General features: G+C 46.1%; 1 protein-coding gene across 1 annotated transcript in view; it reads right to left on the minus strand.

The window, feature by feature from the left end:
• Window positions 1-575: 575 nt before the first annotated feature.
• The window catches only part of AARS1 (alanyl-tRNA synthetase 1), a 29257-nt gene continuing 3688 nt past the window's right edge, over window positions 576-26144 (minus strand). Inside the window, exons 3-21 of the mRNA XM_082269914.1 lie at window positions 18691-18879; window positions 18471-18616; window positions 18192-18383; window positions 15054-15198; window positions 13870-14015; window positions 13657-13765; window positions 13220-13370; window positions 7214-7338; window positions 6657-6801; window positions 6006-6184; window positions 4662-4775; window positions 4367-4573; window positions 3355-3539; window positions 2826-2934; window positions 2634-2747; window positions 2186-2305; window positions 1918-2004; window positions 1725-1838; window positions 576-781 (exon numbers count right to left, since the gene is read on the minus strand). Of these exons, the coding sequence (XP_082126040.1) occupies window positions 596-781; window positions 1725-1838; window positions 1918-2004; window positions 2186-2305; window positions 2634-2747; window positions 2826-2934; window positions 3355-3539; window positions 4367-4573; window positions 4662-4775; window positions 6006-6184; window positions 6657-6801; window positions 7214-7338; window positions 13220-13370; window positions 13657-13765; window positions 13870-14015; window positions 15054-15198; window positions 18192-18383; window positions 18471-18616; window positions 18691-18879 (2763 nt within the window). The 3' untranslated portion in view covers window positions 576-595. The remainder of the gene's footprint in view (window positions 782-1724; window positions 1839-1917; window positions 2005-2185; window positions 2306-2633; window positions 2748-2825; window positions 2935-3354; window positions 3540-4366; window positions 4574-4661; window positions 4776-6005; window positions 6185-6656; window positions 6802-7213; window positions 7339-13219; window positions 13371-13656; window positions 13766-13869; window positions 14016-15053; window positions 15199-18191; window positions 18384-18470; window positions 18617-18690; window positions 18880-26144) is intronic.

A 26144-nucleotide genomic window follows, 5' to 3' on the forward strand; every position in this document is an offset into this window, starting at 1 on the left:
CACCCTAAATGGATTGAATTGTAACATCTCGAAGCTATTCCAAACACTCTGCATGGGATTGTACTATATGCCAATATTCCTCTTACCATACATGTTCGTACTTCATTAAAAAAAAAAAAAAAAAAAAAAAAAAAAAAAACACACCAGCACACATGAGTCAATTCTTTTCATTCTGCGTCGCTTTTATTTTCCTCGGCCGTACAACAATTTTGTAACAATGAATGACGCACTACATGCTATGAGTGGTGAACATTATGGGACATTATCAGCCCCCCTGTAGCTAAAGGAAGCAGACACAGGTTACACAGAAGGGTGGAGGAGCCTAATGTTTAACCCTTCCATGACTAGAGATCCCTTTTGAACCATACAGGGAGTGTTAGCAGCTAGGTCCCAGGTGCTCCAGTGAAACGCACATAGTCGTGTTAGTCTGAACAAATTAGAGGGGAGGCGACAGGCGGCAAAGATGTAGATGAAAAAACCTCCGGGATGGTCAGCGACATCATAACACTATTCCAATCCCTAGCTTCTCCCGGACGGAATGACATGCAGCCGGCCTGTTTTCGCTGGTAGAATAGGATTAAGTCACACGTCTCTCTCAGTTCTTCACAGATTCCAGCTTTAGTTTTGCAAAGTCTTCAGCCAGTCTGAGCACCTCGGACAGACAAGAGGTATTCCTCCCCGTAGCCTGGGCAGATGTGTCTTTTCCACCTCCCTTACCATCAATCAGCTCGGACACTTGTGCCACCCATTCGTTGGCCTTCAGACCTTTGTCAGCGGTTTCCTGCAAATCAGACACACAATCACCATATTAAAGACTCTTAAATATATATTTATTTTTTTATTGTACTTCATGCTTTTGTCTCCTGTGTTCAATCACTGGTTAGGAAAAGTAAGGGTCAGTCTGCCCTAAAATATTTCAGTTCTAGGTGGAGACAGGTTGGAGGAGTAACTTGTGGACTTTGTGAGCTTTTGTTGGTCTTCCAGCGGTAAGGAGCTTGCCACGATAATTGCTGGCTCTGTTACCCCTGCATCTAAAGGGTGTCTTCACTCCTCTTGTTGCATTCTCTGTTACTTAAAAGCAGACCTTAGCAAAGAAACAGGTTTGCCTTAAACCCATCCCCGCCATATAGTGTAGTATAGGGCATATACTCACCCCCCATATAGCATAATATAGGGTATATACACATACACTTATCCTGCATACAGCATATTAAAGGAAATATGACCATTCCACATATAGTGCATTATAAAGGTATATATTTACCCCCATGCAGTGTAGTATAACTATATTCTCACAATATAAAATGTAGTGAATGGTACATACTCATCCCACTATAATGTAGATTAGAGTATATACTTACGCCCCACATACTGTAGAATACACTATAGACACGCCCCCCCACTCACACTTTCATCACTTGAACAGAAGGGAATACTGCTGGCTGAGGGGGGGCTCATGTGACAGCACTGGGCGAATCAGAACGCTAACCCAAACCCATGTGTGCTGTGACTGGCAATGTATACCATGCACAAGGCATTTCTTCCACCCCCAGAAGCGGAACCAAGCAGTACAGAAGGAAATGCAAGTATAAGAATCTCTACAGGTCTGCATTAAATTGGTCCCGTTACTCTGCCTTGCATGCACAAAGTACAGGTTCAATTTAAGCTAATGAGAAAACACAGAAGTGAAGCCCTGGTAATGGCCACAGCAGATGGACACTTACCTGAGGAACCTGGCATAGGCAGGTGATCTTTCCGGCATCACTATCCACGCTGAAGATTATGGCGGCAGTCTTGGGAGACTGAGACTTCAGCAGTTTCAGAGATTCATTTAGTGCCTGAGAGGAGAGAATACAATAATCAGTGCTCTGCGATACCTATTAAAAGTCACTCAAACTCAGGGAGTAGAATACAGACCTTGGCGGATGCGCCACTCTCCATCTCCAGGACCAGAACCTGTTGGTTGGGGTTCTCCTCTATCAGCTGTTTTGTCTTCTCCAAAACCTGAAGGGCAAAGAATATTTAAGAAATATTAAGTAAGCAAGCCGACTTTACTTACTAGGTTGTGCATGGAACTTTATGCCAGACTTATTACTTAGTTGTTCTTGTAACTGCCAGGCATGGTCATAGAAAAACTGCCATTTCATGTCTGCAAAAAAACAAAAACATTGAATATTTTTCTCACCCGTTTCTGGATATCAGCTTTGCTGGCACGGTCAAGGTCATCCATTGTTTTTTTCAAGGCTTTCAGATGTTCCCGGAGCTCATCCTTCTGCCACTGAGAGATGACAGCAGTGGCCAGAGTCTGGGGAAGGACAGAGGGTTAGAGTCCCAAGCAGAGGGCAAAGAGGACAGAGTGAAAGGCCCAGAAGAGGGTGAAGGATGACAGAAACAGGATGTGAAGAAGAAAGAGTAAGCGTTCCAGCAGAGATTTAGGACAAAAGCAAGAAGGAGAGCACAGCAAGTTCCAGATAAGGTTGAAAGACCAAAGAATGAAAGTTTCAGAAGGTAGTGAGGAGTACAGAGGGTGAGAGTTCCAGCAGATGGAGGCTGGGAGGCGATAGGACAGAAGGGCTGAGGGACGGAGATGGGGAAGTGTATGGGGGGGACCGCAGGTCATGAGACTATTATACCTCACTGAGATCTGCTATTTCCTTTTGTACATCCTTGTTGGGCGACGTCTGCTGCTTCACCTTGGCCTCCAGCTGGCTAAGTGCAGCTTTCAGGGCCTCCTGCCTGCGCACAGCCTGTGATGAACAATAACCGTCAGTGTGATCTTATGCGGTGTTGCTGTGTACTGCCACTGGTGATCTGTGCAAACTCACCTTCTGTGCCTCAGCCCCAGTAACTGCCACTATCCTGCGGATTCCTTTAGCGATGGCTTCCTCAGTGACAATGACAAATTTTCCAGCATGACCGGAGTTCTGGAGATGCCTGGAAAGATAACACTGGAGGTTGGGATACAATTTTGCATAACTACAAGAACAAAACTTCCAGCCACTGATGTTGCATGCTGAAGCTTATCGTTTAAAAAAAAAACAAAAACTGACTGGTGTTACTTGGTATTAAGGAAATGTTGCATACTCTCACAAGAGTTGGATTTAAAAAAAAGTTTTTATACAGGTTCATGTATAGCCTGTGAACCTCAAACCTATGAACTTCATACGTTATTGATGCTAATTTACATGCTGTGTGCTCTAGGTCTTAAATATGGAATGACATTCACACATGATTACTTGTTCTCTCCGTGCCCCCTATGAATTGTGATCATGCCTGGAGGTGAGGGGGGTTAGAGAGTAGTATTAGGAATGTCTCCATCCTGATTTAGGGCAGCTTGACACAAAAGCCACTTACGTTCCTCCACAGAACTCCACTGACGTGACTGAACCGGCTGGACCGGAGGGGTCAGCCAGGAGGTCCTCAACGGGAATTCCCACAGACACCACACGGACAGGATCAGGATAAGTCTCATCAAACACAGCACGCAGACCTTGAATGGCTTTAGCAGCTGCCAATGGGCAATCCAATGCATAGACCGTCTGCAGAAAATAATGTACCAGTTATTGATCAGTGATGGGAGGGATAGGGAGACAAGGTGGCTCAGGAACCCCAAGGAACCTTGCTGATCAGTTATCCCAGGAACTTGGGTTTTGCCTGCCTAGGTTGTGACCTGTGGTGTTTTTTTTTTTTTTTTTAACGTTAATTTACATTTTTCCATACAAAAAAGATACAATAAAGTCAACATAAGATAAACTGAGTCCTGTCAACATAGGTATCAGAGGGAAGCAAGGGGGGGTAAAAAAAAAAAAAAAAAAAAAAAAAACACACAATTGAGTCACTGTTCTACCACCACCCCAACCACTCATCTAAAGAAGGGTATGCCACAGTCGCAAAGCTTTAACAAATTTACCTTGGCTTATTGAATTTGACAGGCAGCACCACCTGTTAAACTTCCCTTTCGGAATGAATGGGAGTGAGCTGCAACCGCAAGCCAAACTACCCACCCATATTGTATAAAACACTTGGAAATTGGCCTTTTTGGAGTAATCACTTCATAAAGCAGATTTTGTCAATACGTAGTTCCTGTTTGGCTACTGGGGGATTTTTAGCTCTGACCACATTTAGTAAACGAGACATCACCGATTTGTTATATTTGGAAGCTGGCATTTATGTATTGTAAAACTGCTTTCAAGGATTATAGTATTGAGATTTACAAGGAAAATGATTGGCCTGTTCGATGTACTGAGAGGTTATGAGATAAAATGAAAAAGCCAGTGGGAAACAATTAAAAAATGTAGCAATATAAAAGAGCACAAAGCAGGCTCGGGCACTGATTTGGGGGGAGGAGGTTTATTGCGACACTTACTTTGTTTTCCTGGATCAGTTTGTCTGCAATCTCTTCAGCTTGACGGATTTCCTGAGTGGTCATGGCACCTTTAGCTGTAAAATCGAATCTAAGCCTATCAGGGGCAACTAGAGATCCCCTCTGGTCAGCCTCTCCGAGTACAGAGCGCAAGGCAAAGTTCAGAATGTGGGTGGCTGTGTGGTTGCTCATGATCGGGCGTCTTCTTGGCTGAGAAACAGAGGAAACAGGTGACGTGACTGAATGGCACAAGATTCACCCTAAAAAAAGCAAGGTTCAGGGAGGAGCCAGCACTCACCTCATCAACGTAGAGATGTACACGATCCCCAACTTTTAAAGTTCCATACACAGTCCCTATATGGAGGATATAACCACCTCGTACTTGTGTATTCCTGACCGTGAACTCTGTTTTCTGCCAAAAGCAGAAGAAGAACGTAAACAAAAATTACAGAATTGTATTCAAATTATAAAAAAGAATAATAATATTATATATGAGCCTCATTTATCAAAGTATCCAAAATTAGATCAGTCTGTGTTGGTCCACAGCAGACATATTTAGACTTCTAAATCATAAAAATCCTCGCGCTGAAAAAAAAAAAAATCCTTTAAAGTGAGTGCTGTGCCAATATTGTGTCAATTGGTCTTATAATGCTGCAACTTATAACACCCCCAGTCAAAGTCGGAAATGACGAAACGCATCGGGGCATGGCTATATGGCATACCAGCTTAAGTGGCGAAAGAGTGGAAGACGGTGTCTGAGGTCCGGGGACCAGCGTGGAGGTGGTGAGGACCCTAGGAACACTCCACATTCTCCTGCATTCACACTATGTGCCAATTTACTGTTGACAATGTAACTGCAAAAAGAGCGGGTTTTTTTTCATAAAAAATAAAAATTTCAGTTTAAACGTTATTACACGGTTGGAGGCTTTTTCTCTTTTCATATATGACCATTGTGGATTTGTGTGTAAGAGGACACCCTGCCATCATTCAGCCTACTTGGTGGTCTGTTGGTATTGATACCCCAAAACGTACATGCCCACACCATGAGAATGGGGGGCTAGGATCTCTGGTAAGGGTCTGATCATTGGGAGCGGTTCTGGCACATTGGTGGTGGATTCTTTTAGGGTGCTCTGAATGTTATTCATGAAGAGCCAACACCTGGATAGTGTATATGGGACTCTGAATACTGAGAGGATCTCATCGAGGACTGTTTTCACTTGTCAGCAGGATTGCTTTTAGCACGTTGTGGGACATTATACTTTTAGTTTCACTTTTTGTCTTTTTCCACTGAATTAATTTTATGTTCTTTAATGTTTATGGTATCATGAACATGTATATATCTACTTAATTTGAATCATTTTATGTGCCGCTTGGTGTCGGATATTGATTATATGTACACTCATTTGGGGATATCTAGTCTTCTTTTTTCCAGCTGCAACTTTGATGAGGAGTAGATCCTGACTGTTGGCTTTAGGGATGTACATATCCCAGTCTGGCCTTGACAGAGCTACCCACATAGGAGAGGGTAGAGAAGTGACACTGCAAAGACACACAATCACAGCCATCAGAGCTTAGAGTGGCGTTATATCAGCCCAGTCTGTTAAAGAGAAATGTCAGAAAGAAAACTCCAATACAGACTCACATCGTCACTGGAATCATCTTCCCGGACCATATATCCCTCATCAAATGTCTGTCCACCTTGTTCAGCGTAGAAGCAAGTCTTGTCCAGGACGATGCCACACTCCTGCCCTGTGCTGACCTCGTCCACAAAGGTCTTCTCTCTGCGGATCGCCTTCACTGTGCCCACCACACTTTCAAACTCTGAGAGGACAGAACATCATGAGATCAATAAATATGCCTCCACACATAAATTCTACATCAGCCTTTATCTGCCAAGGTTCCTTCAGAATTTGCTAATGGTCCCTTGAGAGCAGTGGCTGATTGATCTGTTGCCGACACTGACCACCAATGTAAGGGATCAATTCTACACTGACCAACGAAGTGGGGTTCTTGCAGGGGTACCACCCCCCCTGAGTACCACCGTAAGGCGTCGCTTGCACAATGAGCACCATGGTAAGGGATCACTTGCACAATGAGCATCATTGCAAGGGTTCATTCACCTCTCGACTAACCACCAATGTAACCGGTCACTTCCACACTTGACTATTATCAACTTACTGATCACACTAGTGTACCATATGCTGTAGATCTAATAAATTGAGTTGAAAAGGTTAAGAAAAGACACTGCACCCTCCCACCAAGATGCCATTACAGCACCAGACACGCATCTTACCATAGACACCCTCAGAATTAGATTTGTAATTGTATTTCAGGGAATCGTCAGTGGGCTCCAGGCCCTGGGAGCGCAGCTCCTCAATGGCATAAATATCCAGCATCAGAAAGTCCTCATCTCCGGCCCCCTTCCCCTGAGATTTCAGCTGAAACAGGACAAGGAGAGGTCAGTTAAAGAATAAAAATTAGAGAAATAGTTTGAGGTGAGGGGTAAATAGATTGTCAACACCTAAACCTCTTAGGGAGGGGGTTTGTGGGAGATATATACTCCCTAAATCCCATATAGAAATAGTTTGTTGAGGTCCTAATAATAATAAATAATAATAAGAAAAGGCAATATACATGTAAGAGCATACATGAATGGCCAAGAAAATGCAACCGTAAGGTCAGGTCAATACTGCAGCATCAAGTCCCAGAGATAGGGGAGGAGTTATAATAAGACCCACACATGGAGGGGGAGCTATATTAAAATCACAGCCTTACAGGGGAAAAAAAAAAAAAAAAAGAAAAAGGTTCACGGAACATGGATGACAAAACACAATATAGTATATTGTCTACCTGAGCAGCTTTCCTCTCATCTTCAAAGCTCTCCATATCCACCTTCAGACCACGCTCTTCTGCTATCAGACCAGTCAGGTCTACTGGAAAACCATATGTGTCATACAGGAGCCATGCTGTATCACCTGGAGAGTGGAAAATGGGGAGATAAAAAAAACGGAATTTTTGTAAAATCTTACCTGTAAAATTCCTTTCTCTGAGTCCTCCGACAGTCGCCGCCTCTTCATATTCGTCACATATGGGGTATTAGACTTTGCTCCGAAGGAGTAGCTAGGCAACAGAATATGTTAACAATAAAGCTTTTAACATATCCCACCCTCAAGGGGTGGTCCCCTCAGTCAATACCCTACTACTTCCTGCAACCATATCTCAGTTTTATTGGAATAGCAGTAGAGTATACAACCAAACCCCAAAAGAGGGGCGGGGGCAGCGACTGTCGGAGGACTCAGAGAAAGGAATTTTACAGGTAAGATTTTACAAAAATTCCGTTTTCTCTTACGTCCTCCGACAGTCGCCGCCTCTTCATATTCGTCACATATGGGGACGTCCCAAAGCAGTGCAAACATGAGGGGTGGGAAACGCATCCGCGCCGAAAAGGCAACGCAGTCTCCGCATCAAAGAAAGGAACCTTACCAAAGGAAGGAAACCAGCTGGGCAACAGTAAAAAAACAAGTGCTCAACAGGAGCAACAACCCAGGAAAAGACAAAAAACCAGGGGATACAAAAAACTATCCCAACAGCCAGGAGTCCCCAACAAGGGACCCTATGGAACAGCCGCACTAAGAACCTTGCGGCCAAAAGAAGCATCCGCCGATGCCTGAACATCTACTTTGTAGAATTTTGTGAAAGTGTGCACGGTCGACCAGGTCGCCGCCTTACACACCTGGGCTACAGAAGCCCCATGACGACAGGCCCAAGACGTACTCAAAGATCTAGTAGAGCGCGCCTTCACAGGGACAGGAGGAGCCTTACCCTGCAAAGCATAGGCCTGTTCAATGGTCTGCCTGATCCATTTGGCGATGGTAGAGGCCGAAGCCGCCATGCCCTTCCGAGGACCCTCTGGAAGAACAAACAAGGAGTCCGTCGTACGAAAAGACTCAGTCGATTTAAGGTAAACCCTTATCGCCCGAACAACATCCAGAGAATGCAATCTCACCTCCTTTGGATGTTTAGGCTTCGCGCACAGCAAAGGCAAGACAATATCCTCATTAAGATGGAATTCCGAAACTCGTTTCGGAAGAAAAGAAGGATTAGGTCGCAAGACCACCTTATCCAAATGAATAACCAGGTACGGAGACTTGCAGGACAAAGTCGCCAGCTCCGACACTCTGCGAGCCGAAGTGATCGCCACCAAAAAGGCGACCTTTTTGGACAACATAGACAACGAGATCTCCCTGATCTGTTCAAAAGGAGCACGTTGTAACACAGAAAGAACGAGATTCAAGTCCCAAGGGGGCAAAGGATCCCTCCTAGGAGGAACCAGATGCCGCACACCCTGAATAAAAGTGCCAACCAAGGAGTTGGAAGCCACGGGACGTTGAAACAGAACGGCCAGCGCAGACACCTGACCCTTTATCGTAGCCAGCGCCAAACGCTGATCAACACCCGTCTGAAGAAAAGACAGCACACGGGAAACCGAGTACGTGCGGGGTGAAAACCCCCTGGACTCACACCAGGCAAAATAGGCCTTCCAAGTACGGTAATAAACCTTCCGAGGAAGACTTCCTCGCGTTGATCAAAGTATGAACGACCTCTGGAGAGAGACCCTTCTCCTTCAGGACCTCTGTCTCAACAGCCAGGCCGTCAAAGCCAGCGACTGTAAAGCAGGATGGTAAATCGGTCCCTGAGACAGTAGATCGTCTCGAAGAGGTAGACGCCAAGGGGCGTCGAGCGCCAGATTCACGAGGTCTGCGTACCAGGACCGGCGAGGCCAGTCCGGTGCCACAAGAATCACCGTGCTGCGTTCCGAGAGTAACCTGCGAAGGAACCTGGACAGCAACTGAATCGGTGGGAACGCGTACATCAGCCTGTACTGATGCCACGGGGCCACTAACGCGTCCGACGCGTCTGCCCGAGGGTCGCGCGTCCTTGCCACGAACCTTGTTGTTGAGACGAGACGCGAACAGGTCCACATCTGGAAGACCCCACTTCGCGCACAACATCTGGAAGACAGCCGGGTGAAGAGACCATTCCCCCTGATCCAGGGTCTGGCGACTCAGATAGTCCGCCTGCCAGTTCTCCACCCCCGGAATGTGAACTGCCGTTATCGCCGGGACATGAGTCTCGGCCCAAGACAGAATGTCGGCCACTTCTCGAGCCGCCCGGGCACTCCTGGTGCCCCCTTGGTGGTTGATGTAGGCCACCGCCGTGGCATTGTCCGTCTGCACCCGAACCGGGCAGCCCTGCAGCCGGTCCGTCCAGCGATGAAGACAGATTTATCGCACGTAATTCCAGAATGTTGATCGGAAGGGAAGACTCCCCCTCCGACCAAGTCCCCTGGGCAGACAGAACGCCCAGAACACCACCCCAGCCCGACAGGCTGGCATCCGTGGTGATCACCGTCCACGAGATAGGACGAAACGACTTGCCCCCGGACACCATCGGGGACTGGAGCCACCACAGAAGGTCTCTTCTGGTGCGATGACTCAACGAGATCTGAAGATCCAGAGATTGAGGTCGCCCGTCCCACTTGGACAGGATCTCCGCTTGGAGACCCCGCGTGTGAAACTGGGCGAAGGGAATCGCCTCGAAGGCCGAGACCATCAATCCCAGACATCTCATGCACGTCCTTAAAGACGAGTGCGGAACGTCCCTGAGGGACCTGACTTCCTCCTGAAGAGTTCTGAGTTTGTCTTCCGGCAGGAAGACCTTCGCTTGTACCGAGTCCAGAATCATTCCCAGGTAGGGAAGACGAACCGACGGACTCAGCGTCGACTTTGGAAAATTTATCGTCCAACAAAACTCCTGTAGAGTCTGCATCGTGACGGACAGGTCCTCCTCCAGACCCTGGCTGGTCGCAGACCGAACCAGGATGTCGTCTAGATACCCCAGGACAGAAATGCCCTGGGCCCTCAACAATGCCAGAACCGGTGCAAGCACCTTGGTGAAGACCCGCGGAGCCGAGGCGAGACCAAAAGGCAACGCCACGAACTGGTAGTGATCCTCCGCAATGGCAAATCGAAGGTACCTCTGGTGACCTTCGAAAATGGGGATGTGAAGGTACGCATCCTTCAAATCGATGGAGGCCATGAATTCCCCCGGAACCAGGGCAGCCAGCACCGACCGCAGGGATTCCATGCGGAACTTGCGAACCCGCACAGAGCGGTTCAGAACCTTCAAGTCCAGAATTGGACGAACCTTGCCCTCCTTCCTGGGCACGGTGAACAGATTGGAATAAAACCCCCGAAATCTGTCCCGATGAGGCACCGGAACCACCACTCCCTGAGCCCTCAGGTCCCGCACCGCCAGGTGCAGGTCCCGCAAACGCTCTGGAGACAGTTGAAGATTTGAGGGAAAAAATCTGCTCTCCGGCCGAGAGAGAAACTCGATCTTGTAACCAGATCGAACGATTTCCTGAACCCATCTGTCCCGCACACGGGCCAACCAGGGCCGAAGAAAACCGAGCAAGCGTCCCCCCACCCCAAAACTGGGTGAGGGCGCCCCTTCAGGCCGCACTGTTATGGGCTGCAGATCCGGATTGGCCAGACTTCTGTTTACCAGACCAGGGCTTCTTCTGAGAGCCTTGACCTTTGAACGGCTTGCCCTTGTAGTGCGGCCGAAAGGCACGAAAGGACCCCTGAGGGGGCCGAAAATTAGCATGCTTCTTCCCAGAAGCCCCCTTAGCTTTGGGGAAATGGGGCAAGAGAGTGCTCTTACCCCCGGTGATCCCCTTAATCAACACATCCAGGGACTCCCCAAAAAGGCGAGACCCATCATAAGGCAGATTGGCTAAGGTCTTACGGGAAGACTGGTCCACCGACCAACATTTTAACCAAATCAGGCGGCGAGACAACACCGCCACACTGTGCACACGTGCAGCCAACGGAACCAGGTCCAGGTCCGCATCACACAGATACATGACACCCTGGTGGATTTGATCCACCATATCCAGGGTCGCCGGTGAGGCCGAATCGGCCACTAGGACGCGCCTAAGCATCTGCGTCCAACTTGCGATCGCCTGGGCCGCCATGAGAGAAGCAAACAGAGCCTTAAGCATAGAACCCGTAACAGAATAAGTATGACGGGTAAGAGACTCCAGTCTATCCGTGGCGTCACGGAACACAGGGGAATCCTCTGCAGGAATCGCAGTGGCTTTGTTTAAAACCGCAATTGCGTGATCCACTGGGGGTGGCACACACCACCTTTCATCAGTGGAAGGTGAAAAAGGATAACGCAGCTTGAATCTACTTGGTACAGCAAAAGGTTTGCGTAGATTGCGCCATTGTTCCTTAACAGCGCGCTGAAAATCATCATTGCAGGGAAAAACCTGCGGCGTCCTGTGTTTTCTCTGCGTCCCATAAGCCGCCAAGGCGGCGGGGGGACACACCTCATCCTGCAAACGCAGCGTTTGCTTTATGGAAGCAATCAACTCATCCATGATTGCAAGCTCTTCAGGCGAGCCAGGGGGAGAATTATCAACCCCCTCAACTTCAGCCTCCACCTCAGACCCTATTAGATCAAGAGAGGAGCGGGACCCCGATAAGGAGGCCCCCGCCATAACAGCCCTATCACCTTCACCCTCAGAATCAGAGGAAAGAGCAACTCTGGGCCTTTTAGTAGATTGAGCAGCCACCAGCATCTGCACCTGAGCAGCAAGGCCAGCCACAATAGTGGCCAAATCCCCCCCTGGGGGGGGAGAACATGGCGTGGGGGACCCGCACAGGCGAACAAGCCGCTGCACATGAGGCAGGGAGAGTCGCATTCAAGACGCACAAAATGGGGGTTAAGAAACCGCACAGCGTCCAGTGAGGTAGCCACCTCACCAATCATCCCTGCACCGAACAGGGATGGGTCGTTCACTGTGCCAGGAGCGTTACCTGGCTGAACCCTCGATGGCAGACTGGGAAGCCACTGACCCACGACCTGCGATCAGGGGGGATCAGCCCGAGACCCAGTCTGCATGATCCTCTTCATCCGAAGAACTAACTAATGCTGACAAAAATAACAGCTAAGTAAAGGTAGAGAGAAAACTCAAACAAAATTTTAAAAAGAAGAAAGAGTCTGGGGCAGAAAGCCCCAGCACAGAAAAAGCCAGCCACTCCTGACAAGCTAGACATTAAAACTGAGATATGGTTGCAGGAAGTAGGAGGGTATTGACTGAGGGGACCACCCCTTGAGGGTGGGATATGTTAAAAGCTTTATTGTTAACATATTCTGTTGCCTAGCTACTCCTTCGGAGCAAAGTCTAATACCCCATATGTGACGAATATGAAGAGGCGGCGACTGTCGGAGGACGTAAGAGAAAGAAACATTTAATCATTTTAGTAATTCATATAGCACCGACACCACAGTGCTGTACAGAGAACACTGAGCAATTTTCATCAAATTCTGCACCACAGGAGCTTACCCTCTAATGTCTCCCCACAGTCACACACTATCATTCTTAGACAATTATGTAGCTCTGGTAATCACAGTGCTGTACAGAGAACACGTCACAGAGTATAATACACTCAATACCCCTCCACAGTTTGTCTAGTGATAGATAGCGGCAGGAAAGCACAGCCCCCCCACAGAATCCAAATATACACAGAGAAAAAGCCTGGAGACTGTATAACCTCTGAGCAATCAGTATACCTGTTGGGAATTAAATGTGGGACACCACTAATATTATATGCAGTGTGTAACAGTGGAGAAACAATAGGCCAACACATGGCTGGCAGTGCATGCTGGTACTCTTCGTTTTTGGATATCTACCATTTTGCAAGTTACTAATTTTCTAAAGCGTAATCCCTTGTGATTCTTTCACCCCATCTTCAGGGAAGAGACAGAAGGGTCCCCTCCTCTCACCTGGGATGATCTTATTCTCTCCTAAGCTCTGGATCTTCCTGTCCAGGATGCGGCGCCCTCTGTTGAGTGTTTTCAGGAATTGGGTCTCCTCCTCGTTGATGATATCTTTCACCATATCGGGGTCTTTCCTGAGCTCAGGGAAAGCATCTCCCTATGAGAGAGCAGAGTGTGAAAGGAGAGCATACAAAGCACTCCTAAAGAATGTTACCAGCCAGAAAATGATACAGATAATACTTAGGTCTGAATTCTGAATTCAATACAGCAGGCACGTTTCGATACAAGATCATTGTAACAGGAACCAAATACAGGATTTTAACTTTTTACCGTTCAGCCTATAGTCCTGAAATTCTGTTTTCCGTTTACTCTCCTTATCCTGACCCTCCAGACAGTCATATGATAATTTCTAAAAACTCTGCACTGTGCTTTGCGTCACTTACCAGCGATTGGACGACCACGTCAACCAGAGTAGCAAAAAATCCTTTAGAAGCGTTGAGTTTCTCATGAGCGTAGCGGACAGCTCGGCGGAGGATACGACGCAGGACATAACTACAGAGAAAAAAGAAAATAAAATTAGCTCCGATAATGGTAAACTAAAAAGTTACATTGTTAAGTAGGTCTATAGACTGATATTCTATAGACAGGACTCTTACCCGCGCCCAGTGTTGTCAGGTCTTCCACCATCAGCCAGTGCCACTGTGATTGTTCTGGCATGGTCAGCTAGCACTCTGTATGCCATGTCTATGCCATCTTCATCCTCAGCACCCACCTTTCCAGTATAAGGACGGGCTCCAGTGCCCTGTGAGGACAGAAAATTGATCACATCATGCAAGTGATTCTGGATCTGGGATCCCAGGAAGGTGAAGGAGGTCACAGGAGGGGTGAGTATTCAAACAAGGGGTTAGATAGGGTCAGTGTGAGGTGGCTTTGGGGCAGGTTTTGCTCAAAATAGTAGGAATCCTACTAGTCTCAGGCTAGCATCACTGAAAGCCAATGTGTTCTGATACAGAGATTAAAGTGATTGTAAAGTCCCATTTTGTTTTCCCTAATTAAAATAACAAGCATATTATACTTGCCTGCCCAGTGTAGTGGTTTTGCACAGAGCAGCCCTGATCCTCCTCGGGTCCCTGGCTGGAGCTCCTGGCCCCTCCCTTCTGTTGAGGTGCCCCCACAGCAAGCAGTTTGCTATGGAGGCAGCCGAGTTGAAGCTCTGTATCAATTCAGACACAAAGCTGCTGTTCAACCCCACCCCCCTCTCTCCCGATTGACAGTAGCCAGTGTCTCAGCCAATCAGGAGAGAGATAGAGTCCCGGACTGGTGAAGCACTCGTGGACATCGCTGGATAGAAAGGGGGCTCAGGGAATCTGCAGCACACAGAAGGCCTTATCTTAGGAGATGTACAGCCAAAACTGGTTTGGCTGTACATCTGCTATGGATCACAGGAGTGTAGTTTGTCCTTCACTCCTGTTACCCGCTTTCAGTAGCGAGTGAGCCGCTGAGAGCCTGAGCCAGCGGCTCCCCGCCCCCTAGAAAGCCCAGCACTCCAATGAGCAAGGAGGGGGCAGAGCAGAGAGCCTCTGACTCACAGGCAGCAGTTCTCTGCTCAGGGAGGTGTCAGAACCGAGCGATCGGCGGTGTTGGATCGCTCAGTTCTCAGTGTAGAGGCGCCGGGGGACAGATAGCATCGGACAGATGCCGCATCCACCCAGGCAAGTATAATGTATCCAGGCATCCGACGACAGATGGATTCCTAATTTTTACATCAATATCTCCCATACAATTTTATGGTGGCACACATGTAAATTAATTTCCAAACATGGCTATGCAAGAGACATACCTTCTGGATGGCCTCAAAGTATGGAATGAAGAGGTCAGTGTCATAGTTGGACATTTTGTTCTGCAGTACGGATACCAGTCTCTCCAGACCCATGCCGGTATCAATGCTCTTCTTGGGCAGAGGTTTCAGGCTTCCGTCACTCTCCCTACAAAAGTCAGATGGTGAATAGGTGGCCCCTGGTTTGACTACTGTATTGTATTGTTTAGGGCAGTGCAATCGTAGAAATGTTTATACTCTTCCTCACTGTATACCAAGACACTTGACACAAGATAAAGCTGCACGATTAAATCGTATAGAAAAAATAAATAAAAGATCTTTGCAAATGTTTATCAACATTATTAAGGCTGCTAGAGAACTATAAACACAATGTTTTACAATGTATCATTTTATTCTTTTAGATCAAAGGAATTAAACCACTAAAGTGGGGAGAACGATCATCTGATTTTCCTCGTTTCACAGGGAAAAAATCAAAAGCGATGAACGAAAATTCGTTTATGAAAGTTCTCATACGACAAAGGCTTTTTTTTCTATTTTTTTTGTTTCTGATCATGCGCAGTCTGATTTTTCTTGTATGAAAATCATACAAAAAAAAAAAAAAAAAAAAAAAAAAAAAAAAAGGTACACATTAAAAACGAAAATCGTTCGTTCTGTTCCCATACAAGAAAAACTTTGGAGTTTGTCCCTTTACGAATTTTCGTACGAAAAGTCGGAATCGGCTGTTGAAAGTTGTGTACACACTATACGAAAATCTTACAAAAGTTCTTTGGACGAAAATTCTTGCCCGATTTTCTTCTAAGTGTGTACAAGCCTTAAAAATCTGTATTTTTTTGCTAGAAAATGACTTAGAACCCCCAAACATATACATTATAATATATATATTTTTTTTTTTTAGCAGAGACCTTAGAGAATAAAATGGCAATTGTTGCAATCTTATGTTACACTGTATTTGCGCAAAAGTCTTTCAAACACAGTTTTTGGGGAAAAAATACGCTTTAATGAATTTTAAAAAACTAAACAGTAAAGTTCGCCCAATTTTTTTGTATGATGATGTTACACCAAGAATCGTAATGTTTATTCTTAGAAAAAAAAATTTAATTTTTAATTTAACCAGTATCGTAGAGCTCTAATACAAGAAAAAGCCGCAAAGTCCAAAACACTGGCAACTTTATTGTTACAGATAGACAAGCAAAGATTATTACCCCCAACCTCTAACGAGTTTCTTCTACAATTTAGCCCGGGTTTGTGGGTGGAATGTTGTAGGAGGAAGAGGCATCAAGCAGGGACTCTTTGCTTGATGTTAACGTTTGAACTTTCCTGGAGCGCAGCCGACTTTTTCTCATTCGTAGACTCCTGTGACTTATGGGGCATAGGGCACGCCTTTGTTAGCATCAAGCACGCGGGTCTTTAGGAGAGGAAACTAAACTGACCTAGCGTTTGGGAGAAGTGCACTCTGTGTTTAAGGTCCTTGATAGATTGAGACAACAACATTGCCAATAAGTGCAACTAGGAAATAATAAAAAAGGAAAATAATTTGCCAGAAGAGGTTTTGGTTCTACTTCTTCACAATTTTAAATTGTGACTTTATTAATTGGGTTCCTTCCCTGCCCTTGAGCTTATTAAGCAAGGAGGTGACTGTGCCAAGACTCGGCTATGATGAAGTGCCGAAATTCAGGAGCAATCCATCACACTTCATTAAAAAGTGTCAGTCCAGCCGAAACCAAAATCTGTGTTTAGTGGATGGTGGAGAGATGCTCATTAAAGATGTTGTAAAAAAGTGCTGCCTGCAAAGAGTGAATACAGCAATTACAACCCCAGACCCAGCTTTGTTGCATGCGCCCCCTCCTTCAGTCTATCATGAATGAGGCTGCCAGACCCATCCACTTCCAAACTCCTCACCATCCACCACACCCCTCTGCCCTTCTGAAAGCCCATTGAATAAAAAATCAAGTACCACCATAGAAGGTCAGCCACAACTCAGCTCCAAGTTACATCACCAGCTTCATCTCCCAATATCACCCAGACCATCCATTTCCCTCACTCCTCCCAACACCACCTGCTCTTTAGATGCCTCACTACCTCCTCCCAAGCTGGTCATTAGCACTTCTTCAGAGCCTCTCCTATCCTTTCCTCTCTGCCTGCACCCAACTACTGAGTTTTTACCTTCTCCCATTCCTCACATTTATCTTTGCATCGCCTGCCCCTTGCTTTTAGATTGTAAGCTCTCACGAGCAGGGCCCTTCTAACCCTTCCTAGAGTGTCTCATGCCTGGTCCCCTTTGAGAGATGTGGTTACATCCGCCAGCCAATGTAGCACGTCCTGTAGTGACATAGGCTTTGGCAAAATCACCCAATAGGGACCAGCAATCCTACAAAACTGGAAGGGTGTAAGAGGCTAAAGAATTTCCAATCAGTGTAACTCAGCAACAGGGCACAGATTGGCAGCAGGATGGCTAATGATTGCCCATTATAAGGGATTCCTATTATTCCTGTGATGAGTTCCTGGGTCTGTATACCTTCTGTGTCCATTATGAGGGGTGCCTCCATCCATGCGTGTAGTTCCTGGGTCTGTACACCTGCTGTGCCCACCCTCCATGTGCGGGGTTCCTGGGTTTGTACACCTGCTGTGTCCACCCACCATGTGCGTGGTTCCTGGGTCTGTACACCTGCTGTGCCCACCCTCCATGTGCGGGGTTCCTGGGTCTGTACACCTGCTGTGCCCACCCTCCATGTATGGGGTTCCTGGGTCTGTACACCTGCTGTGCCCACCCTCCATGTGTGGGGTTCCTGGGTCTGTACACCTGCTGTGCCCACCCTCCATGTGTGGGGTTCCTGGGTTTGTACACCTGCTGTTCCCATTATGAGAGGATTCAACCATCCCTGCACACACTGGAGTCCTGGGTCTGCACACATGCTGTGCCCATTAGGATGGGTATTTAGTGCAATATGTTACCAGGTCTGTACACCTGCTGGGTAAAGAGGGCATTGCCTTTAGGGAGACTGAAAACTGGATTCTAATGAATCGCTCCTTGCATCTCCTTGGTGAATGCTTAGGAAGGACAAGACCCTGCAAGTAGTTCCTAGAGATGGGATTGCTCCCCAAGTCTAATCTCAGAGCTCTATGTATTCTCCTGTGTTTTACCTGTTAAATTGGATGAACACAAGATTCCAGATTTCCAGCACATTAGGGTCATCCATGTTCACCAAGTGGGCTGCATCCCGGCCACCGATGCGGTCAAAGTGCATCTCACTACAAGGTCCACAAGGGCCGGTATCCCCCATTTCCCAGAAGTTGTCCTTCATGCTGCCTGGCAATATTCGCCCCTCAGGTAGGCTGGATGAAGACATCATACATTAATAGAGCCCAGGAAATGTTGGTCAGTAATTACCATGCAGAATATTTATGAGATACACATCTTACCCCAAGTTCAGCCAGATCTGTTTACAATCCAGATCAGGATCAAGGCCGGCAGCCTCATTGCCCCCAAAATAAGTGACATACAGACGATCAATGTCAATTCCAAACTCCTTAGTGAGAAGGTCCAGTGCCATTTTACATGCCAGCTCCTGCAGGGGGCAGTAAAGTGTTACTACAACAAGAAAGACCACGACTTACCCGCACAAGTCAAAGACAGCCTCACCTTGAAGTAGTCACCGAAGGACCAAGAGCCCAACATCTCGAAGAACGTGTGATGGTAGACATCCTTCCCTACATCGTCCAGGTCATTGTGCTTCCCGCCAGCTCGGATACACTTCTGCGTGTTAGCTGCTCGGTTCAGTTTGGCCATGGGGTGAGAAGGGTCAATGGTGTTCAGGAAGATCGGCTTGAACTGCAGAAAAGAAGATATGTTACAAGACGGACAGGAGAAGGACACCGTCGTTTAGGACAGGCAAGGTCCCCATGTGTTAGGGGGCAGACGTTATGCGTCAAACTGAATTTTTTTTTTCTCCTAAAAGCAAATCAAAGAACGGATTGGCTTCTATGTCATGATCAAAAGAAAAGGCTTTTACCTCCATTATCTATAAGGTCTCGTTTACACAGGAATATTATAGCGTATGCCGCGTGGAAAAGCACAGGTGTTCCATGCATCCCCATTCATGTCAACTGGCATGCAGCAGCTGTACAGACAGGGTTGCTGCTCCCAATCTGACAGGCGCACGACCCCAAATGCATACAGTTTGGGTTTCGGGCCAATCACCCACATTGCTGGCAAATTAGGAGCTGTAGCTTTGTCTGTACAGCCACTGCGTCCCAATTGACATAAATAGGCCTGCCTGCATGAGGATGCATGCTCACGTGTGCATCCTCAAGTGTGCAAACTTTGCACAGACATATGCTATACTACGGCCATGTGACAAACCTCTCCAACATTTTTTAATATCCCATCTATGACAGTGACACTGCTACCTCCAAAATAATAACCATGTCACTCATGCTGCAGCACCTCAGAATGCACCAACGCCAATGTGCAAGTGTCCCAATCACTGAACCTGGGAGGGAGTTTTAATCTCTTCATGCTGATCTAATATGCAGCCCCACTGTACTCGGCTTTTTTCCCTGGGGTCGCATATTTGCGCATCTTCCTTTGTGGTTGGGAGTGCACAGCACAGCACTTCCAACACAGAGACCAGGTGTAACGTGAGAATTACCTACCCCGTGAGAAAAACCTACCCTCGTCACTTCCGGCCAGAAACAGCTGAGCAGCGCAGCATTGCGCATGCTCAGAGCCCCGGATACCTAATGGAAGAACTGAGGAGCTGACTAGTGCGCATGCGCACTAGTATGAAAAGATCACGGTGTACCGTGAAAAAAACCTACCGACGCGGCGGTTACATAAAATAGCTGTGCTGAAATACGTGTCATCTCCGCTCCTGTTCCTTCCCTGCTCTCGGCAAGTAAATATAAAAGCGGCTCTCGGCTCCGTGATTTATGTTCTCATACACCCGCCGACGCTTTTATATTTACTATCCGAGATGAGGGAAGTGACAGGGACAGGAGCGGAGATGACTCGTATTTCAGCACAGCTGTTTTAATGTAACCGCTGCGTTCCATACAGTGCCGAGCACCGGAAGTGACGAGGGGTAGGTTTTTCTCACGGGTAGGTAATTCTCACGGAACACAGGGTCTCATGAGGTCGTATTAACGACCAGGACCTGGAACTCCTGATTCCGGGTCACCTGATCGCTGTGATAGACTGATTGGCTATGACCGTGATCAGTCACTGTGAAGCCCACCCATCCCCGTGCTGTCTCTTTGTGATATTGAGATAGATATATATATTATTATTATATAGGATTTATATAGTGCCGACTGTTTACGCAGCACTTTACAACTTGAGGGTAGACAGTACAAATACAATCTAAGAGGGGTGTGTGTGTGTGTGTGTGTGTGTGTGTGTGTGTGTGTGTGTGTGTGTGTGTGTGTGTGTGTGTGTGTGTGTATATATATATATATATATATATATATATATATATATATATATATATATATATATATAATATATATATATATATATATATATATATATATATATATATATATATATATATATATATATATATATATATATATATATATAATAGAATATATTTGGAGTAAAAAAAAAAAAAAAAAAAAAAAACTTTTTACTTTTACTTTAGTCAGAAAATTAGGTCCTGCTAGATCACTTCAGGCTGATCCCTTTTGCAGGTATAGCTATGCAAAACATTATACTGTAAATAAGTGTCTCTATACTGTTTAAAATCCAGCAATACACCATCTCACCCTGCTCTGCACATGCTAAGTTGCTCTCCCATTTTAGGCATTTTTAGGCACTGCTGAGTTTGTGGAGGCCGATCTGCTGACAGTCTTGAAGCAGAATTAAACCCTCCTTCCTATCCTTTACAGCCAAGGAAGCGGCTTCTGTTTAAACTGCAACGGCCATGGTGCTGCACACGTGATCAAGTGATGACACCGGCCATTTGATGATTGGACAGTTCACTTGAGGACACAAGCAAAATGTGACCTTTAGCAATCCCAGCATTCCAGGAATGTAACTTTTTTGAACACAGTTAAATCAATGGGTTTAGTTTCACTTTATGATTTACTGCTGTTTATGGGCTCTGGGCTTCAGCAAAATGGCAGCCTCCAGCAAGAAGCAAGTTGTTATTAGGGGTGCACCGATCAGACTTTTCTTTTCCAGATACCGATATCTGGCATTGTGTATCTGCCCATACCGATCTGGAACTACACACATACACAATATGCATGCGGCTGCAGTACAGAGCAAAGCCGCTGCTTCATGTGTGTGGCTCCTCCATTCACAGGCGGAGTCCATCTGATATCACTCCGCCTGTGAGCCGGACCTATTACAGGAAGTAGCGGCTCCCATCCCATACTACTACTACACCAAGTAAGGGACGGCTGAGCCGGTGTTCTAAAATTTCGTCGGACCCATGAAAATTCCAGACCCTCGTCACTTCCGGTGAGGCTACGTCATAACCCAGGTGGTGCAAGCCCCGGTGCGCATGCGCACAAGGCATTTTCAAGGTCCGATGAAATTCTAAGACTTACAAACAGCTGAGAGGAGGAGGGGCTGAGGTGGGACGCACACACCGCTGCGGGATAATGTTACAACACTGCCGCGTCATCGAGCAAGGAACATGTTGCAGAGCTGACAGAGGAGGCGAGAAGGAAGTGAATATAGTAATGATAAAAAAAAAAAAAAAAAACTAAATAAGAAATACTAAACATTTTTATCATTACTATTTAGTATGAGTATTCACTTCCTTCCCGCCTCCTCTAAGTCAGCTCTGCGACATGTTCCTTGCTCGATGACGCGGTGGTGTTGTAACATTATCCCGCAGCAGTGTGTGCGTCCCACCTCAGCCCCTCCTCTCAGTCAGCTGTTCGTAAGTCTTAGAATTTCATTGGACCTTGAAAATGCCTTGTGCGCATGCGCACCGGGGCTCGCTGCAGCTGGTGGTGACGGAGCGTCCCCGGAAGTGACGAGGGTCCGGAATTTTCACGGGTCCGACTAAATTTTAGAATACAGGGACTCAGGCAAAACCGGATCTGCGGCTCCGTGCAAGTAAGGGACTGCTGAGCCGGGACTCAGCAAAACTGGATAGGCCCGTGGATCGGTTAATTTTACCGATCCCCCGATCTAGCTATTGTGGCAGTATCGGCGCCGATATCCGATCCCAATATTGGATCGGTGCATCCCTAGTTGTTATAGGCAAAGTTCCTTGATATAGGAGTCAAGGTACTCCATTGCCTTCCTACAGACATTCAAATCTGACAAATCCCACAATGCATTTCTCTAGAAACACAGGGTAAAGGACAACCAAGAAATAACTTTTACTGTACTAGGAAAGGGGAACTCAAGTCACCAGTTTACACATCACTCCTCTGTGGTTTATTGAAAAAAACAAAAACACAAAATTCTCAAGCGATGAGATTGAAAACTGAGAAATATCTGAGAATGATAAAAAAAATAAATACAAAATAAAAGCATGTTTTTGAACAGCCAGAGCCAATAAGCCGTGTGTTGGAACAGGCCACTTATAGTTTCAATCTGAAGCCCATGTGACAGGGCGACCAAGAAAGACAAGACCAGAGCTGGAAGACAAGGACAGAGCGTTGTCACTCAATATCAGGAATTACCTGAACAAAGACCTTCATGGCAGGATCACCAGAGATTATTATATTAAGAACTGCAGATTTAGAATTGCTGGAAATGACTTTAAGAGTCCAGTCACACTTGAGCGACTTATAAATCGTGCAACTTAATGTGACTTTGGATGAGTGCGACTGCTTTTGACCAATGTGATTGTTTTTGCTGTACAAAGTCACATGTATATCATGCAGGTGCGACTTTCATTAAAGTAAAACTAAAGGCATTTTTTTTTTTTAATTTGCATAGAGCAATGGAGGGTTATAACCCGTCAGATTTTGTTCGCCATCTATGTCCCATTGCAGAGATTTCCCTTCACTTCCTGTCCCAGAGCCAAACAGGAAGCGAGAGGAAATCCCTGCAAATAAGGGAATTCCTTGGGGACCCGGACTAGTGTCCCCATCTATTACTTTTCTGGGGACAACCCAAAATGTGCGATTTTCTTTTACTTTTACTTGTAATGGTAATAGTAAACAGGATTGATGGAGAGAATAAATCTCCTTAACAGGGGCACAGACAGCGAAGAAAAAAAAACCTGACAGGTGTTCTAATCCATCTCCATTCTATCCAAAACTGAAAGAAAAAAAAAAAAACGTTGCCTTTAGTTATACGTTAAACTTTGAGGGTTTACATTGACATCTATGGCCCTCAAGCCCCAATGAAAGTCGGTCCAAACTAGTGCAGTAACTACTTTAAGTCGCACAGATATGAACAGTATTACAATAGGAAACATGGGGTGTGACTTTTCCTGCGACTTTGGAGTCCAAGTGATAATGGGACCTTAAGCTCACCATGCATATTGCAATCTGCAGTCTTACAGTACTGCTGCCAAACATGAACCCTTCAGGGGAATAACGCCGTACACACTATAAGAAAATTGGGCGAACATTTTTGTCCGAGGAACAATCGCACAATTTAGTGTGTACAAAACTTTGAACAGCCGATTCCGACCTTCTGAACGTAAAATTTCTGAAGGGAAAAATTTGTCATGTATGGGAAAAGAACGAACAATTTTTATTTAATAAACTAAAGAGGGAGGAGCCGAGCCAGTGACATCACACAGTCACCACGATCGATGTGGAGTGGTGAGCAGGCAGATGTGATAGATATTTAAAGTAGTGATCGACCAATATAGGTTTTTTTTTTACTAAAGGTACTCCTTGTGGAGGGATCTGGGGGTCTAAAAGACCCCAAACCCCTCCTCGGCACTGAAAAGCATTCAAAAACGCCAAGTTTGGCTGTTTTGAATGCTGTCAGTTTTTTTAATTCGGCGCAGTGTACCCAGAAGTGATGTCATTACATCACTTCCGAGTTTTTTACCTGGAGACCAGTGCATGCGCATTTGCGGCAGGGATACCAGCTTTCACTGGGATACATATCTTCATGCTACACCGGGTCTTCTCTTTGGCGGCGGTGGAGGTAGGATACCCGGGTCTACCCGGGTGAGCCATGGAAGGCCGGGGGGGGCCCCAAGTTTGGCTGTTTTGAATGCTGTAATTTTTTTTAATCTGGCGCCGAGTACCTGGAAGTGACGTCATGACATCACTTCCGGGTTTTTCCATGGAGACCCGAATGCGGCTTTGATCTGGTCTTTGGCGGCTGTGCAGGCTGGTTGCCAGGGCCTCCCAGTGGGACAGGAGACCCGGGCAAGCCGTGGAAGGGGGCGGGAGGGGGGCGTCCCCTCCTGCTCCTTGTAATGACAGCTGAGTGGCTTCTCGGCCGCATCAGTTGTCATTACAAGTCAGCTGACCGTCGGCTATGGACGCCGGTACCGGGGTGATGCCTCTAGCTGCAGGGATCACTCCGGTACAAGCACTTTCCCTAAATATCGGCAATATCGGTAACCTCCGGAGCCGATTCCGATATATCGGGGAAAGTGCATATCGCCCCCCCCCCCCCGATATATCGGTGTTGCCGATAATCGGTCAATCTCTAATTTAAGTGCTTTTTAACCATATATCTTGTAAGTGTGTTTTTATGGGGGCATATTAATAATAAAAAAAACGTTAAATGGAGAGCACCATGTAGTCTGCCTGTGGAATTACATGAGGTTTGCCGAGCTTTAAGACGAGCTTACAGAGCCGGGTTCCTGGAGGGGAGAGTGCCCACTGCAGTAGGATATTGCGGGAGTGTTTTTTGCACGAAGCTGATTAAACTCCTCTTTGAGGTGAGCAGATTTTTCAGTCGGCGGTGGGGTGCACTTTCTGGTGTCATAAATTAAAGTGTGATTGAAGAACCCTGCAGTGGATCACATTCATCTATGGACTTTGTTTTGGGAGAATTTTCCACTTTTATGCATTTAAATGGACTTGGATTGTTAGCACAGATCATATTATATACGAGTTTATGGTGGTGTATTTGGTTGCGCTGTATGAGTAAGTTTATATAATTTGTCATGTGGTGGAATCAGTATACAGCAGCAACTAAGCATTTTTAAATATGCATTGACACAGGATTGGGTGGAAGAAGGGAGAGGTAGCACTGATTGTATCTTATACACTCATTTTCGTTTAATGTGTACAGTTTTTGTACGATTTTTGTCAAATAAATAGCTACAAAAGACTGCTCATGATCAGAAACAAAAAATGAATAAAAGGGAGTTGTATGAGAATCTTCGAACATTATTTCTATGAGAATCTTCGAACATTATTTCTATCCTCAGTTCCAACTTGATGTGAATAATCAAATAAAACCGAACAATCGCTCGCCCAAGTCACTCACAGCGTGTACGGGGCTTTAGTGTTTGGCTGTGTTTATAATGGAACGGTGTGTAATGAATGTATAATGGAACGGTGTGTAATGAATGTCTTTTGCAGTTTATTACCGTTTCCTTTCAAGCTTTAAAACAGGCAGTGAGGCAGCAACAGGTCATCTCCCAGCTGCCTGTCAACTGCCCTCTGAACAGCGATCCAATTCAGTGTGACATCTGACAGGGAGCTATGCGATGCACTGAAATGGTTTACTTTAACTGTATTTATAGTGTCACTTCATTCAGATGTCCAGTGTGTTGCACTACAGTGGGATGACATGCGGTGCCACCCTGTGTGCTATGGAAAAATGCAGCATGACCACATGTTACTGCACTGCAGATCACATCAGTGTTGTGGTGACAGGGGAACATAGAAAATATTGTATCCTATGTGCCCTAGCAGGGATCTGCATATTTTTTTTTTCTTGCAGAAGAAAACAGGTCACCACATAGCGGGTGAAAGGACCCTTACAATAATCTTATGCTGAAGTTTGAGATGTTAGTAAATGGATTGAGGCATAACGTAAAAGGAATAAAGCGATTAGAAAATAGATGATGGCTCAGGCGTTATCCGACGGTCCTCCATGATGAGATTTTTTTTTTCCCCCTCTTCCCAAACACAATAATCTAAGTGTACATAATAGGGGAATGGGGGAGGGGGGAAGTAAGGCAGGATCCCTTATCTGGGGGG

The sequence above is a fragment of the Pelophylax lessonae genome (assembly GCF_965119305.1).
Source record: "Pelophylax lessonae genome assembly, chromosome: 10".
Classification (NCBI taxonomy): Eukaryota; Metazoa; Chordata; class Amphibia; order Anura; family Ranidae; genus Pelophylax; species Pelophylax lessonae.